A 17,361-nucleotide genomic window follows, 5' to 3' on the forward strand; every position below is an offset into this window, starting at 1 on the left:
AGTTAGCCCACGTGATCGGCAGTGTTGACCCAGAGGCAGCGAACAGGCCTTGATATTGGTTTCGGTAAGGGATGGTGAAGTCTAACAAATTCGCAAGTTCTGACCAAGTTTCATGGCAAGCGGGATCATCAACGTTGAGCGCATCGAATATTCATTTAGCCATTTTCGTCGAATCATAGGCATGCGAAATTGCAAGAATTGGCATACGAAATCGGAGCGAGATGGTACTGTTATTGTGGCATGGAGTATCCGAACGGCTCACGGCAGATGGCAACATTTTTGCGGCGAACTCATGTGAAGTCACTGGAGCCATACCAATCGCACCGATGTTGGCTGCGATTGCCTCACTTTAATGACTTTGCATGTAGGAAAGCTAGTCAGCCATGTAGTGCGAAGAATAGTCTGCCGAACGAAACATTGAACCGCTCGGTGAGTTATATTGACCAACGGATTCGACCGATGAATAATGGAGGCACCGAAATGGACATGTACAAACGCACGCACAAAGCACGTGCTGTATTGGTGATTAAAATTGAAAGTATAGTGCTTTCAGTGGTTGGTTCAGGGTTTCCCTCTTCCAGTGCCGATGGCGTCGTTGCACGTCTGGCATTTGGCGGGACCGGTACAAACTTTTCATCGGAAATCAATCAATTACGAGCTGAAGCCTCGAATGGCTGCGTGTAGCAGGCTCATCACCGAGCTTGTCTCTGGAGCTAGCGGTTCGTTGCGTTGACCGTTCACTTACCTCCGCGGACCTCACAGGTAAGCACCAGGTTGTCGTCCTCCTGCAGTGGCCCGATGGCACCGGTCACGTCCAGCCCGGACGCGTCGTACACGAGTATCTGATGCGGTGGCACTGAAAGAGATAGACACACGAAATTAGTGAATGTCTTACTGCTGGGTTGGGCATGGGAGCAGAGACGCCGTACCGCAAAGGACACACAACGCACACCGGTGTCGTATGGTTGCGTGACGCATTTCGGCCAATCAATCATCTGGAGGCGGTTTCGAAGGTTTTTCGTTTTCGTTTGGCTTTATTAGCCGGATGTTGGTCGGGAGTCGGATGGAAATTGATTGCGTTTGAAAATACGGCTGGGCTAGAGATCTTAGCAAAATTGGCAATCAGTTGGACTTTTAATCGATCGAGCCTACCTTAAGTACTTATGAGTCTTAGGGATTTGAGCACAAAACCGAATTTTGTAATGCCCAGGTCACACAAGGCGTTAACTTAAAAAGTTTAGGCCATACATTTCAAGCGTAAAATAGCTAGCGTCAATAGGATGAGGTTTAGTTTCAATACATGAATAGTAATAGAAACGATAATCAGGAATAAATATAAGCTATATTGGGTGCGTCCACTTCCAATGCGCAGGTTATGGTCGCATCGCGCAGCGAGAGTGAAATTGAGACTTCAAAAACAAATTGATTCAGTAGTTCAGAGAGTATGATTTTGCTGATACTTTTTATTTTTAAGAGAAGCCTGACCTGTCAGATGACAGAAGATGTTGATTGTTTATTACAATAATTTGGAGTCTATAACCAGGAGCATAATATACGATCAGATATTCAACTTCATTATGGTTCTACTGTAGAATCCATGTAGTTCATTCTAAATTCAAGTAATTCTTAATTAACAACATACTTTGAAGATCTTCTTGAGGCATTTGACAACAAACAATTTGTTTTCATTAGCAAAAATAATTTAAACTTCGATCAAGAATAAAGAATTCGAAATTTCTTCTTCTTTTACCTCTTAAAATCAATGTTGGGTATGCGTTTGATTTGGGAAAGTAACAGAAAAGGATGTTCACAAATAAACCTTTGAAGCAAAGATTGCCAACAGAAGAACCACCTGTACCAATGTGCGATATAAACGCACCATTAGAACCGCCCAGCCTTTGTACTGTAATTGGATGTTTGCTGTGTACAGTCAGGCGAAAAGACCGGGTGCTCCAATAAATATAAGTAACTCTTCCTCTTGCAGCGACTTTTTTGTAAAAAGTTCATCCACCAAAACAAACTGACCTTTTCGTGGCGCGTTCCGGGGGTTGCTTTCGCTCCGAACCATTCCAACTTCCTGCCCGGCCGGAACGTTTCGTTTATCAGATCGAATGTAAACATTCATTTCCTGTTTGCACTGCATTATTGTCTGGGCAGAAGTGAATTAAACTTGCCTCGATTTGCGCGTTTGACAAGAGCACGCGCGGTCGGAGTTTGTTTTCGCGACCGGGGGAGCGGGAGCAGAACGTTTAAAGTGTCGTGCAGGAAATTGTTTGAATTCCATTACGGGGCACTTGCAGCAAAGTGGGCAAACCGGGAATGCTACCCCCAACCCGGCGGGCGCTGGTTGGAGCGCTTGTTACACGCCGGATGGGCTGTGTTTTACGCTTTCGTTTAATCGTTCGAATGGATGTGCAAATCAGGCACATAGGCGGGGAGAGGGATGAAAAAGTGCCCCCTTTTTGTGCACGATGCCACTTGAACGGAGGGATTGGGATAATGTTTCGCTGTTTGATTAAAAGAAAGAGGCTTCCACGGCCACACACAATCGCCCCGTAATGCAACGTGAAAAAATGGGGCTTTATTTTGCTTATGCAAAGAGCGTCTGTAAATTATGCAAACGGGCTAACATTATGATGTTGATTGGTTGGACGAGGTACATGCACCGTTGAAGAAGGACCCAAAACAAAACCAAAAGGGCTGTGTACAAAAATAGCAATCCCAACCATTTTCGACCATCACTTCGGGTAAGCAAGTGAGGGGTGTTTGCTTCCCTTTTTTTTCGCTCCTGCTTTTTGAATACGAAAAACTTTGTGTTAAAAATACTTCCCCACGTAAAATTTACACCCCACCACATCATTTGCTCTCTTAAGCTTATGATTTTACAGACACACTCACTCACACAAGTACCTGTTCGGTCAATAGAACCATTTTGACAAAAGCGCACTTCGCACGGGGACGCATTTGGTGTAATGGTGTTGGCAGTGTCTGTCTGAAATAAGCATAATGTACGAACTGTTTTCTCGAGCATGGACAATTTTCTCAATTGGAAAAGTTTGTCCACCAAAAACAAAAACATAGAAAACAAACAAAGTCGTGTTAGTCTCCGCAGCATAGCGAAGCGGTGCAATTTACTCTATTTCGTTTGAGGTTGTTGGTTGCGTTTTTGTGTTGGCTTTACAACGTACACGGTGAGACTAACACCATGCGGAGGCGTCGCATTTGTAATCATAAATAGTTCATGGCTGTTTGCCGAGCTACAAAGAATATCAAGCACTGCATCTCCCAGGCGCTTGATGCTGAATTTGCATTTTTATAGCTTTTTAACATTTTATATTCGTATGAAATTAATTGGCAACGGTGTGTACACACATACACCTGCACAAAGTTTGTTGCTTTTTTTCGTGGTGTTGCGGTCCTTTTTTCTGGGGAACGGATTAGCTGGGTGGTGGGTCGACAACTTACCGGTTACGGTTAGGTTGATGCGATGATTTCTTGTGGGCGAGTTCTGGAAATCCACCCGGCACCGGTACACCTGCGAAACGGCACCACGTAAAAAAGGTTAACAGAGCAAGAGACGAAGAAGAAGAGGAAGAAAAACACTATTAGTAAGCGGAAGCAAACACACAAAGTTGAAAGTTTAGCTACAGAGCAACGCAGCGCCTGAAATCTCTCCACCGAGGATTAGGAACTTGGTACGAGCTTTGGGGATTTGTGCAACGGAACACTCCGTACCGAAATGGAGGAAAGCAAAGAAAGAAAGCAAAACAAATAAAAAAAACTGTATACACTTACCCCTTCGTCATCGAGCTGGATGTTGTCCACGCTGAGGGCGGCCGGTTTCGAGATCGTCACGAAGTACGCCCTCGGTCCGAAGGCGCTCGTTTCCGACCAGTAGAGGGCCTTGGAGAATTGTCTCCCCCGAACGTCGTAGCTGTGTTTGGCCAGCATCAGGAAATGGTTGCACAAAAAGAGAGAGAGAGAGATGGAGATAGAAAGAGAGAGAAAAAAAAGTTTGGTTAATTAAAATTTTCATAAACTTCCACCTGTGTCCTCCCCTTTCCTAGACCATGGGTCTCCAGAGGCGTGCGTTTGTATGTGTGAGTTTGAGTGGTATACCAGGCACTCACTGGAATCTGTAGGCGTTGGGCTCAAGAGAGCTAAACTGTAGCTCGGGTTTACGCTTGCTAGGTACGCGTGTTTCTTGTTTTTCAGCCACCGCTTCACCAAGGACAAACAATAGACGATGTGCGTACGCAGCCAGGTTTGAATATGACAAGGCCGAACCGCGCTCAACTGCGATGCCCGATTTCCCACGAAGACTTGGTTCCCAGCGGAGCGATAATGTTGAAAAAGTTTTAATTATCATCGGTTTCGTGGTAACTGGGGGAGGGGGGTCTTCGTTTCACCTTCTGAGGCTCATTCTCCATCTTCAATTACCTCCCCCCACTACCCCTTCCACCAACCGGAAATGGTACGGTTCGCGCGAAAGCCTCGTGGTTGTGCGTTATAATTAGCTTCTGAGGTGCGGTCCCGTGCACCGCTCCCCTTTGCCAATGCAACCTTCTTTGTTTGTGTTTGTGTGCGGAAAGGTGCGGGAGGAAAAGGCGCAAATCCAAACGCGAGACGTGAGTGTCAACAACGACCGCCAAAGACACAAACAAACAGCTTTGTTTCCCTAAACCATCGCAACCATCGTCCCTGAATTGGGATTGGGGCAAAGGGAAACGCGAACACGATGACATTGAAGCGATGAAGCGAAACCGCATTAATGTCAGACTGTCTACCCCTCTCCCTGTTCCATCACCGTACCAAGGGAGGATCTTCTACTACCCCTCACATCCTCCTTCACCTCATCCCGAGTGCTGCTGTATAACGCGTGGTAGGTGAAGATAAACACCTTTCACCATTTGTCGCCAGATTGTTTATGCTTTGCAGCGGATTACCGGAGATTGTGTCGGTCGAAACAACGGTTCCGAAGGGTACATCACCCGGGGACCCCCAAAACATCCCCGATCTCCTCATCGCTCACTCCTGGTCGAACGCCCGTCCACACTTTTCGCCTTCGTTGCTACATTGTACCTAGATTTCGCACGGACGCAAGATGGATTCGGATTTTGTAGGGTGGATTTTTGCGCTGACCCAAAAGCTAACCTTCGGTACACGTCCATACGAACGGTCCATCTTTGGGTACATGGGTGTGTTGGGCGTTTGAGCTAGATTGTACCGTCCCGAGTTGAGAAGGAAAAGCAAGGGGGATCAGAAAGCAGGCAGCCAATTTCCCGCCGGAAGTGGAGCCACAAGGATGACAAGGATATTAAAATAAATTTCACGACACCTTTTGGCCCTCATTTGTCTTTTTGTTGCCGTGCAGCCGGTTTCTGCAATCAGAGCAGATTTTTCGTTTCTGGTGGGCTGTGCGCGTTTGGAAAATGACATTTCCTATGCCGGCCGGTAACACACTGGCTGACCAGCCGTTTCGGTAGGTTGCGGTGAAGCAGGTGGCTATAATACCACTTCACAAAGGTACCGCTGGGAGGGAAAATCTCCGCAGATGGGAAGAGCCTTTCGACATTTCGATACGTGGCAGACCTTTGCCAATTGTGCGTAAATCTTTCACCTGCTCTCGATGTCATCGTGCGTGTTTCGGTTGTATGTTTGGAGGGTTTGGAAATTTAGGTGTCCACATTATTATTACGATTATTTTTGGGAAAGGATTAAACTCATGACATGTTCCAAGGAATCCCTCAATGAAATGATTTTTTAAGCAATTTTCATTGAAATTCTAATACAAAACGGCTGAATACTGAATAGTTGGTTGCTCCGATGTTCCCTGCGTGCTTTTCTCACCGCGCGAATAAAAATACTGACAAAACTTTAGTAACAGCTCACGCTCGGCTTCCCAACAGTCGTAAGCAAATTCAGTAATCAGCCACAATATTACCCGTTCCGTTCCATTACAAATTACCTCGATTTCAAAGGATCATCATTTACCCAAAGTGCTCGAAGCGTAACGGGAACCGTTTAGGCGACAGTTCTCATTTGCCTCGTCTTGCGGGGATGTTCCCGCTCTTTCTCTCTCTCTCTCTTTCTCTCTCTCTCACTGTGCTCATCGTCTTAAGCCATGCTATGCGCGGCAAAAAAAGGTAAATGGCTTACAAGTGTCCTTCAATCAGTACGCTTAAAGCAGCCCATTCGCTGATTGCGTCAATCCATTGGATCGGATTTTTCTACCCGCCATTTTCCTGCCTCTTTCTTCCCTTCATCCCTACACTTCCGTCGGCGGGTAGGGGTGGTGATGATGATGGTTTCGGTACCGTTTTCCATGGCTATCAAATGCGGCATCCTTTTACAGACACCTAGAGGATTGTGTGGACGAACGTTTGTGCGTTCACAGCGAGAACAAAAAAAAACGAAAAAACAGTTCATTCGCATCCCGAAACCGACTCGCCACTCCTTAATAAGGACTGAACAACCGAGGCTTTCGAGGTTCATTATTAACTGCCCACTTTTGTAGTGCGTTTTGTTCGGAAGGGGTGTTTTTGTACGAAAAAAAAAATAAAATGTGAAAACCAAGCCAACCGGTTTCTTCCCAGCGTGACCATTCCTTTGCGAAAAGCGAAAAGAAGGAACACTTTATTCGTTGGCAAAGGAAAGCGGAACAAAACAAAAAAAGACACCACCAAACACCGAGGAACAGTGGGGGAAACAAAATCAGCCAGCGCAAAACGTTTTCAACAAAACCCATCCAATTTCCGCTCATTCCATTTGCCATCAAACGTTTTGCCCGGCCGTTTGCAGGAAGCGAAACGGAAGGGTGGATTGGGGCTTCGCTCCGCTCGTCGGCGTTATTCGGGCCCGCCGAATATGAGCCACCAGCCAGAGCCACAGATGGGTGAGTAAAAGCGTCCGAAAGGAGCGGTAAAGTGAAGAACCTTACCAAACCTCCTGGAAGGTGGGCTTCCACTGTCTATGAAGAAGCACCTTTTATAAGATTTTTTTGTTGTTGCTCCTTTTGCTCGTCTCTCTCTCTCTCTCTCTCTAGATGGAGCGGCTGTCATGTATTGGGAACGGTACACCATGGCTGCGCTTGTACGATGGTTTGAAATGGGTTTGATGTTGAAGGAGGGAATAGGAAGCGTCTTTAAGGAGGTGCCATCCGCTCGGAATGATGAAAAGCGAAAGCCGATTCCAGATGAATGCGGTAAGCGAAGAGCAGAGAGCGGGAAAGCAAAATTGGAGAGAAAGGGCTACAAATTGAAAGAAACTTTTAGGAAAAATGCCAATCCAGCAAGCTCAGCTGAAACACTGCAGCCTTCTCGGTTGGGGAGAGCCCTGTTGGTAAGGTGGGCCTTGATTTTGGATCATTGTTAACGCAAATTAAGGAAATTAAAAGCAGGTGGATGTGGGCGGGCAACGGGAAATCCGATAATGGTTCAGAAGGAATGGAAGGAGGGCGAAAGGGAAACATAAAGAGAAGAAGAGAACGAGAGGGTCTGGACAAGCGAAAAAGGTTGGATCTTTATGCAATGATTGAGTAAAAATCAGCCAAATTTCAAAGATGTTCGGGTGGGAGGGGGGGGGATAAAGATGGTTCGAAAACCTTTACGTTGGCATGTTTTTGTATTTTCGTACCATCCTTATCATCACACGCATCACACCACAAAAGAAAACGTGTGTGACGTTAAGAGTGCTACTTCTGGCATCTTACCCAACATTTTGCCGACTGAGTTGTTCGGGTGAAGAACCCAAGAAAAACTGCCTAGCCGTAGGGCGATCCCGAAAAAACCCACGATCGGACCCGTTCGATAGGCCGGCTGTTTATCAGTGACTGAGTGCGTGTGAGCAAAATTTATCGCACTTGAAAGTTGCACAGCGATAGTAGGATGAAGAGAAGGGGGCTGTGGTTGGTCGGAGTTGCTCGGGACAGATTTCCAGCACGTGCAGGTACGGACATGTAAGTCGTCCACCAAACCCGCAGGGAATAGGGGGAAATCTCACATCGGCCAAGCGGAAAACTGAAAGCTTTTGGAGCGCCAGTTTTCTGCCCTTGTCTTTCGAGAGGCTATCCTACTTCTGTTCGGCCCAAAACGGGTTCCCCCTTTTATCTGGTCTTGAGCAACCGACATTGTTGTTTACTACTCGCATCTCGTTTCGCATCGCTTCTGCCTTCTGGAGGGTGGAATGGGAGTGGTATCACCTTACCGGTCCGAGCTGGGTGTGCTGGTGCAATTTGATCTTCCCAATCGGGGCGGCAGACATGGGATTAGGGATAAATGTTCCTATTTATATTCCAAATTGACAATATAATATCAATAATCCTTTGGAGTGTGCCCCTTCCAGAGGTTATGTCATCACTTGGATAGGTTCAGGAAAGAAGACACTGGCATGCTGGTGGGGTAGATTGTGCTCTTAAAAATCGCCATAAATGATCCGTTACGTAAGAAAATGCCCCTCCTATAAATCATGCATGTAGGGGTTGGAAATCTTGGGGAGTGGGAACCATGTGACCATTGAATGGTGTGCGAAGCATGGAAATGATTATGGAGTGTCATCGCAGAATAATTGCTTATCATGCACTCTAGCTCGTTTGGTAGGGTTTTGTATTACGGAAAGAATTTACCAATGTGTAGCACTCTTCCTACGAATAGCAATTATGTCTTACTCCTAAAGTGGGTTTAGAATTGTTTTCCTGTTGTCGGACTACTTAAGAATTCACATCTAACACGTTAGCTCGGCAGGATCAAACAATCAATCAACTAAAGCGCTTCTTCGCTAGCACAAGAAGCTTTTGAGTCATAATATTTATCAAATCATCTCAAACTGCAGCCGGAATAGAAACGGCCCGTACCCTTCTAATGGAAACAAACCATTCGCCCGGGACGAGAAGACGTAACTCGTTGCCCGCCAGCAAGATACCAGTCGTTGGCGTGAACATTTTCGATTTCCTTTTCCACCGCGCATCGGAAATCCGTGAACCCAACGGATACCATCGGCAGGGTGGTGGTGGTGGTGGTGGAAGAGGCAGCCGAAAACGGAAATGCTTTTACTGCCCCGATCGGAAGATGGAAGAGGTTAAAGTGTCTTGTTTCGGTGTTGGCGGGTAGCGCAAGATCCCTCGCCGGGTTCCCCGGTTACCGGTTACGTGACCATGTCGGTACGGTTTTGCGCAAGGGGCAAAGCGGAGAACGATAGCAAATAGAGAAACGCAAAAAAAGGATCTAGAGCAACAAAAACACACACACACACACACATACAAACCCTTTCAATATTGGTTGCATGGTGCGGGTGCGGGTACGGTTCTGTGCGCTCAAGTTTGTCAATAGACATAAATTTCCGGAAATTCTTAACATTTCGGGCACGCCGGGTCCCGCTGGGTCCCAGGGGATGGTTGGGCGTTGCGCAGCGTTGGTGAAAGAGTGGGAGGGGGGGGGTAAAGCGTAAGATAAAACGACCAACTTGCGAGATCGGTTGGAAGAAGGCAAAAGGTGCTTGCTGCATGCCAAACACGGGCAAGGGTTTTATCGATTTGGATAAATTTTTACCGGCACAAAATGTCATTTGTTTGCTGAAGGCAAACGTTTGCGGGATAGCGAAAAATATGAGCGCATGAGCTAATAATTCCACATCGGGATCATAAATCTGCTAGCTTTACGGCAGTGTGCAATCATTATTGTATTGCAAAGTATACGTTTACTCTATCCAGAAAAGCATCACCTTTTTGTACAAATTTTGGAAATATGAAACGTTCATTAGTATGCTGATGTTGAGTTGCGAATTGGTTTGGGGATTTGTGTTAAAAAGTAATTCATTTCCGGCACACCGGTGTTGGGTGTAGTGTAATTACTGTCGAGCAAAATTGCACTTTACAAATTATGCACCACCGTACACGAAACATCCAATCAAAAACCTTCAACAACAACAGCGTCCAAATGGTGGCCTGGTGCTGCACCATCTGGCTACTGCCGGGAATCGTGGGATTTGTCTCGAATCGTGGATTAATTTGGTCGTTTCGTGGATCTCGCCCCTCCGTCTCCCCGTGTCGGAATTGCGGTTTGTGAGTCGAAATTAGGCCAGAAGCGCATTTGGATGCGAGCGAACCCGTCAACGGATCGGTGTGTGGACTGATGTCATTTGTAGCCGGCGAACTGGAGTGGGCTTCAACTAGTCGCAATCGGAGTAAATCTCATCGCGTGATGGGATCATGAATATGAAGTTCGGCCAAGTGTGTGCGTGCAGCACCCTTGCGATGGCCACGGTGCGGTGGTGATTGATTGACGCTAGGATTACCGCGGCTGGCAGTATGGAAGGTGTGATTTTCTGCAACGCACTCCACCACTGATCTGTGTGTGTGTTTGTGTGTACTACTGCCAATCGTGTTTTCTGTTCGCCGTTTCTAGTGCGAAAGGATTTTCCAAAAATAGTACCACCACGGCCCACGAAGTGAGCAACTGGAAACGTGAGCAGCCGGATAGAGTGTTAGTAATTATTTTCCCAGCAACCCAGCACTGTTGAGCTTCGGATCAGCTGGGGTTTTGCGTTTGTGCCGTATTGTATTACCGATGCCGCTGCGAATGATATTCCGCGTGTACAGGCAGATGGAAGGAGTAAATCAGCGGGCTTTCCTATGGCTGCAACCGAACACTGGTTGACGCTGGGTACGATACAAAACTCAGACAGCTGTGATTTAACGAACCGGAGCGTTTTTCAGAAGCGCAGGGCTTATGATGTTGTCGCTGTTGAGATGATTATCAAACTGCGTTCGAGATAATCGTGGCAAATGGGGCTAGCGTTGCACATCTGGCTGTATAATTTGTGCAACCGGAGTGTACTGCTTAGCGGATTATATTTGTTCAAGCCTTTGCTTGCACCAGTGAGTATAGATGATAAAAATATTAGATTTGCAAGTTCATATGCAAAAGTGCATTTCATAAAGTTATAGGCAGCAAAATGACAGCGTTAACATATATTTGCTAAAGTATAGCCTGGGAACGATTGACAATCCTTGAAGTAACAACCGATTGATTGTACGATGTGTTATCATCATCACTTTATAGCCATCATTTTTAATTGACTGTAGAACTACATTGTTGGCTTTTGTCCCATTACAGCCCCAAAAGTTTATGTATTTGTGGTATCATCGTGCACTTCATTATGCGGAGTTCTTCAAACAGTGAGCTCGTGCATGTAATAAGTGGTTAAAAATGGGTCTTACATCCTTAATCTCCAGCGAATAGTGTTGTATCGTTGGGTGCAAATACCTTTTATCCGGTATTTATTTTGAGTTTTACTGGGTTTTTACCTTTTTCGTTTTTACCCAGATAAGTACTGTGTATTTTTTGTTAGAGTGGAATTGTTAATGCATTTTCTGTCAGTTATCTTAAATTTTATCTGGAAATATTATATAAAACAAACATTTCCATATATTTGTATGCGCAATGTAGGCATATACATAGTATCTTAGTCTGAATAACAGATATATAAATATTATATTTCTAACGAGACTATGGTTAATCACCATTATTTTCCTATTGACGAAGTCATACAACTAGATATAGGTTTGTAAACGAATCGTTTAATGGTTTTCAAAGAACGATCTGATTATTCACACAATTTCAACATCTTCAGTCATCAAGAGCAAATATTTTTTCTTCAAATTGCGAACTTTAAGATATTTATGAATAAGTTCAAACGCGATTAATCAATGCGTTTTACATGGTACTTTTGGGATTTTCCCAATTAGATTTAATAAAAGGTAAGCAACTACGATCTGATACAAAATTTACTCGAACTGGTTTGTATAAGGCATGGCCGTAAAAAAAGAATTTGAAAACTGTGAAAAGATCTTTTAGCAAGTTTGACTCGATGTGCATGGGCAATTCGTATTGCCAATGTAAAACAAGGATGCCTTTTTCAATACCTTTTCATAGATAGAACAACCATTTTGATCTGCTCTCATTTTAAACAAAATTGTTTTGGCGGACCACATGAAAGTCATTCCCGACACGATGTAATGATGAACTTTCAACCGATGATTTATACAAACATACTGACGTTATCCACGAATGGTCATACAAGTGCTTAAGCGCTTTCTGTTAGCAGTTATGGTACGGATGTTTTCTATCTTCTACGTTTAAAATATGTTCTACTGGAATCACTTAAATGTGGCACAGCTATGCTTATTAACATGTCTACACACTTCAAATTTCCTTTGCATACCATTCCATCGTAGCCATGTCATAGATACCAATTGCATCCAATATTCAAAAACATAGCTATTGCATTGCTATTGAAATTAGCTATTGCACCATTAAAAAAAACAATCTACCCAGGAAGAAACAGTGTTCATCTCTAGACTTTTTTCCCGAAATTGAAATGCCTCGACTTGGTAAATCCCTGCTTGTGTATGTAGTTCTACTCAAGTACACAAACAAACTCCATAGTTTAGTTTGGATGCTTGCAAATTAGTTATGTTGTGTATGCTTTAGTCAGAACAATTGATTACTCACAGGTTGAAGCTATCTGTTATTAAGATAAAAATGATGATTTCCAATTTATTTATTTTTATAATGAAGGTATACAGTTCCATTATTTATCTTAGTTTTGGTGTGCAATAAGTGATAGAAAGATAAAACAGTACATCTTACCTGTACAAAGGTTTGCCTGCGCTTTCCCGAAACCACAGCACCATGTACACCCGATCGTTCAGCTCTTCCGGTTCGATGTCACACGGCAAGGTCGCCGTTCGCCCGAGAACTGCCTCGACCGTCACTGTAGACACTGCGAAAGGGTAAAAAAGAAACACAAAACCGAAGTTCGATTAATAATTTACACACTGTAACACAAAAATCCCTACACGCATAACATCGGATAGTCGATAACTTCACTGGAGCGATGGTGTCGGTAGCCAGCAGCATTTGCTTTTTGATCATCGAAAATCAATAAATAGTTACACTTTAAATCGGCGCCGAAAGAGGGCCGACGAAGCAAAGCAAATCAACCAGCTTTACGCAACCGCAACGATTCTGTTTGATCGCTTGTTTTCCAATTCCAGCTCCATGGAGAATTCCTTTAACGCGCGCTCTCCCTCTTTCCGCACGGCCGGCGCACTTGTTTGTCAAAACCATCCGCCGTCCGGCGCGTTCGTTTTGTTAGCGCAAGCCAATATCCACAAACGCTGGGAATTTTTCTCATCCTTCCACAAACTCGCCCTTGTTCCATGTTTCCAGGAAGGTCCGAACCGGCTGGCAAAAAGGTTTCCACTCCCGACCGGGGCGGGGTGGATCAGTGCTTCTTACAATTCACTAAATCGGTGGACCATTTTCTTTTCGCCGGAAAATGAATCCGAAACGAAATAACTATGAACGGCCGGTTCTCATATCCAATCGGATATGTGTCTCTGTTCGGCCCTCCCCCAACTGCACGATGCCAACTCGCATCTCCTAGCCGATCGCTTGGAGGTGTGTGTGAGTGTGTGCTTTCGGCGTCGTTCGATTCCTGGGAGATAAACGGCGGTGGACTGATTTTTATTTTTTGGCAAACAATCACATCGCCCGGGACGGGACACGGTTTTTTCGTGTTCGTTCACACACTCGCGTCCGCGGGTTTGCAGCATCACGGATGTGTCCCGTGAATCTAAATGGCGAATATGGATTATGATCTTCATCTTTTCTTTATTATGCTTCCCAATCGAATAATGATAATAATAACAATAATAATAGTCGTAAAAGTAATAGTGACTCAGCAACGACCACCGTGGGGGCCAGAAATCGAGCGACCGAACACGCCTGTGCTGTTGGTCACGAATCAGAGGGAATGTGCACGGTACAAAGAAAAAGGGAATTGCCATCCCTTAAACAGGCACTCGCATACACACAAGCACACACGATGAGACAAACAAAAAAACGAAATAAGACAAAAAGGGTCCACCATTGTGGTGGCTGCCGAATGTGTCCACCGAGTGTGCTTTTGTTTTCGGGCACGAAACCGAATAGGACGGATTTTGAAAACCTCCGAGCTGCGGTTGAATGTCATCCATTTCGATGACTTGGCATCTTGGTTCGGGTTAAAGCGGAGCGAATGGGAGCTTGTTTTGGTTGTTATGTGGACCAGCCGCACCGCCACAAAGGCACATAACCATTGGGAGATAAGCAGTTCGGCAGAAGAACCGCAAATATGTGCCGATCAATAGTTTTGGAAGATAAAAATCTGTGACAGGTCTGTGTGCGGACCGACAGGGGCTGAGGCTGAGTAGATAATTCCGTTGTAGTATTGGACTTGTTTGGATCAAAGCTTGCATGTTTAAGCCTTTTGTTAGTAGCACAATTTAAACGGTTGACCTGACCCGTTGGAGGGTGAAGCTTAAAGCTGCACCGTAAATAGCCCGTTGGACGGGCGTTTTTCAACGAAAATGTGTCCAGCTTCAACCGAAGGCGTTTCAATCCCGCAGAGCAAATAAACGTAGAGCAGACTTATGCAAACAGCGTCCCTAACATGGTTTGTTGGAAGCTCCTAGACGCCGTAAGAAAGATTAACTACTCCGACAGCCTTAATGTGCACATTTTCGTTAGTAGAACAAAAAAAAAGCCTTGAAAATCATTCCAAAACCAAAGCAACGGCCGAAAAGTACAAATTAACATTTTACTTTCGCCCATTAGACCTCGTCCCTCCGGTCCGGTGTGGTAGTTCGAAGTTGTAGCCGAGCCTGCAACCCATCTCACATCCAATCAAACAGCAACCAGAAGGATTATATACCGCCTGCCACCAACTGCCCAACGGCTTTTAGGGTGTCCGTTACCCTGCCCGCCTTACGGCTGGGTTCCGCCCCATTAGGCCATCTACCAGGAAGAAACCCGTGCTCCTCCCCATTACGGCGAGAACAAATAGTTTCTAATTAATTAAAACCGCTTACCAGCTGAACATTCTGGCCGGTGCTGGCCGTACGAAACAGAGCTGGGGGCCCATCAACATCAACCCTCACTTCATCAAATGGGTTCAAAATGGCCTCGGAAACCCTTAAACTGTGAATGGGAAGTTCTTTATTGAGGTGAGCCTGGGTGGAAGGGGCGTTATGGGGCAAAGGGTGGGCTGGCATGTGATAAGGGATGATAATGATGGGTAGAGTGGTTAACGGGGAGCTAGAGAGAGAGAGAGAGAGAGAGAGAGAGAGAGAGAGAGAGAGAGAGAGAGAGAGAGTATGTGTGTGTGTGAGAGTATTGTTTTGTCTCGCGCATTGTTGTGTGTGCCTCCAGCGCCCCTGGAAGGAGCAGAGTGCGTAATAGTATACGGTTTTACGATCATGGGCAAATAAATCATTCACGTTTTGGCCCACCTGCTTCGCCGCTCGGTTCGACCCGTGCAGCATAATGCTCTGTCTTTCCGCGCCCCATAAAACAGCGTATAAATAATCACTCCTCGCACACGGCTCTAGGCTTGTGGCAAAGTCAACAAGCGGTCCCGCCGCCAAACCCGGGGGGCAATTTGTTGCGTGTGATTTAATTCGTTCGATCGAGCGATGTTTCACATTTGTACCGCTGGCAGACGACACTCGGTGCCGTTACCGTTAAAGGGCAGCGGGCAGCAGTCAGATGTCGTCTGTGTTGGCTTTGAATATTGTGAAAGCAAATTGGGCTGGTTTGGGTGTAGTTTGATTTTGCGGTTAATCCGATTTAATCCGGTTAAAGAGTTGAGCGTGAGCGGTGGGGCGTGAAAATCGGGGTTTAGTTTTAGTTTGTTGTTGGGGTTTAGCGAGATAAGCAGATAAATTTTAATCAGTTTTGATCATACGCATATGTGGTGGGTGAAATCAAAATGATTGAAACTCTTAAATAGTGCTGTTTGGTCAAACGTGAGTGTGGCGTGAATAGTGCATAGACAGTTTATACAAAATTAACCTTTAAATGCAATACAGGATCCTACATATTTTGAACGAACTGGTCTTTTCATCATGATTTGTATATTATACAATTGTTTGTATTATATAACCGGTTTGATTTTTTTTCATCATTATTAAATTCGAAAGTTGATGAGTACATTCTTTCAGCGAGTTATGCGACAGTCGAGTTACGCGAATTTTTAGTTTTGACAATTCATACGTCAAATCGGTTCTATTTTCTCCAAGAATTGTCAAATGCAAAATAAATTGTAATTTTGCTAAAAGATTGAAATCGTTTAATAAACATAAATAACCGGATGTTCTACACGTATTGTATGAAATAAGTAAAAATGTGCCTACAAGTTCTTAATTTAATAATAAAAAATCTGTTTATCCACCATATTTTGTCTGAAAAACGTGATATTTGACTTACGTGAAAGTCTGATTTACGCAAATATTACTGAAGCACAATATTTGTGGAGTTCGGAATAGGACTGTACTAAAAATACAATAGTTTTCAACGTAAATTTTTAAACATAAAAAAACATCCACCTAGGATATTTCTGAATCCATTTTTAAACTGTAGAAAACATGATCTTTGCATTTTAATTGATTATTTAATTAACACACTGATAAAGCCCAGAAGTGAACCTTTCATGAATGCTTTATTCCATTTTTTTTGTATGCTTTGTTACATTAATTTTTTTTTTTCCGAAAGTTGATTGGTTCTCAGATGATCAGTTGAAAGCATATGAATGATTCTTTTCATTAGAACTGATGGATTCTATTGTACGGCTATTGTGTTACACGTGGGCATCTCAAGTTATACTTTGCCATTCTGCCTGCTTGTCATTTCCATCGTAGCTACGTTATGAAACCATTTCGGTGCACTAGCACTTTATCCGAAAAAAAATGCATTACACCGCACACCGCGGTTGGCACCGAATCCATTAAAACTGCAAACGATCGATTGGATGTGCAACGGGGCGTTGCGCTCTTTGAGGTGTATGGTGTTGGTTTATGATTGAACGTCAAACTCATCATGCCAAAATTGATAGTTCATCAAAAAAGGTTTGCATCAATGGCATCCCTCGCAGCTTCCAACAGACCAAGCCTGCACACAAGCTTCGCCTCGGTCCAGCCCCAACGTTCTGTCCCTCTCTGGAGGTCGATGGGAAGCGAGCGAGCAAGTGTTCCCGGGTATTTGCCCACCAATGTGTCCGTTTCTTCTCCATTTTTACACTTCGCTTCCGTTTGCCTACCCCCGTTCAGGTCCACACAAACACGTTGCTGCTAGATACGGAATAATCCCGGCGAAGAGAATCCCTTCGTTTCGATCAAATTGATGACCGTGATCGTTCTATCAGAAATTGATTCATGTGTGGAAATTGGATTTTCGCAGTAGATTGAACACATAACAACCATCACTCACACAAACACACACACATATACAGATACAACAAAACACGGCACAGCACATCACTCGA

At 44.6% G+C, this 17,361-nt stretch overlaps 1 protein-coding gene across 1 annotated transcript in view; it reads right to left on the reverse strand.

Moving 5' to 3' along the window:
* Positions 1–17,361, reverse strand: part of LOC120894314 — a 136,260-nt gene that overhangs the window by 61,740 nt on the left and 57,159 nt on the right. Inside the window, 4 exon segments of the mRNA XM_040296819.1 lie at positions 746–856; positions 3,466–3,535; positions 3,796–3,934; positions 12,648–12,780. Coding sequence (XP_040152753.1) covers positions 746–856; positions 3,466–3,535; positions 3,796–3,934; positions 12,648–12,780 — 453 coding nt within the window.

Source organism: Anopheles arabiensis, chromosome 2 (genome assembly GCF_016920715.1).
Source record: "Anopheles arabiensis isolate DONGOLA chromosome 2, AaraD3, whole genome shotgun sequence".
NCBI lineage: Eukaryota > Metazoa > Arthropoda > Insecta > Diptera > Culicidae > Anopheles > Anopheles arabiensis.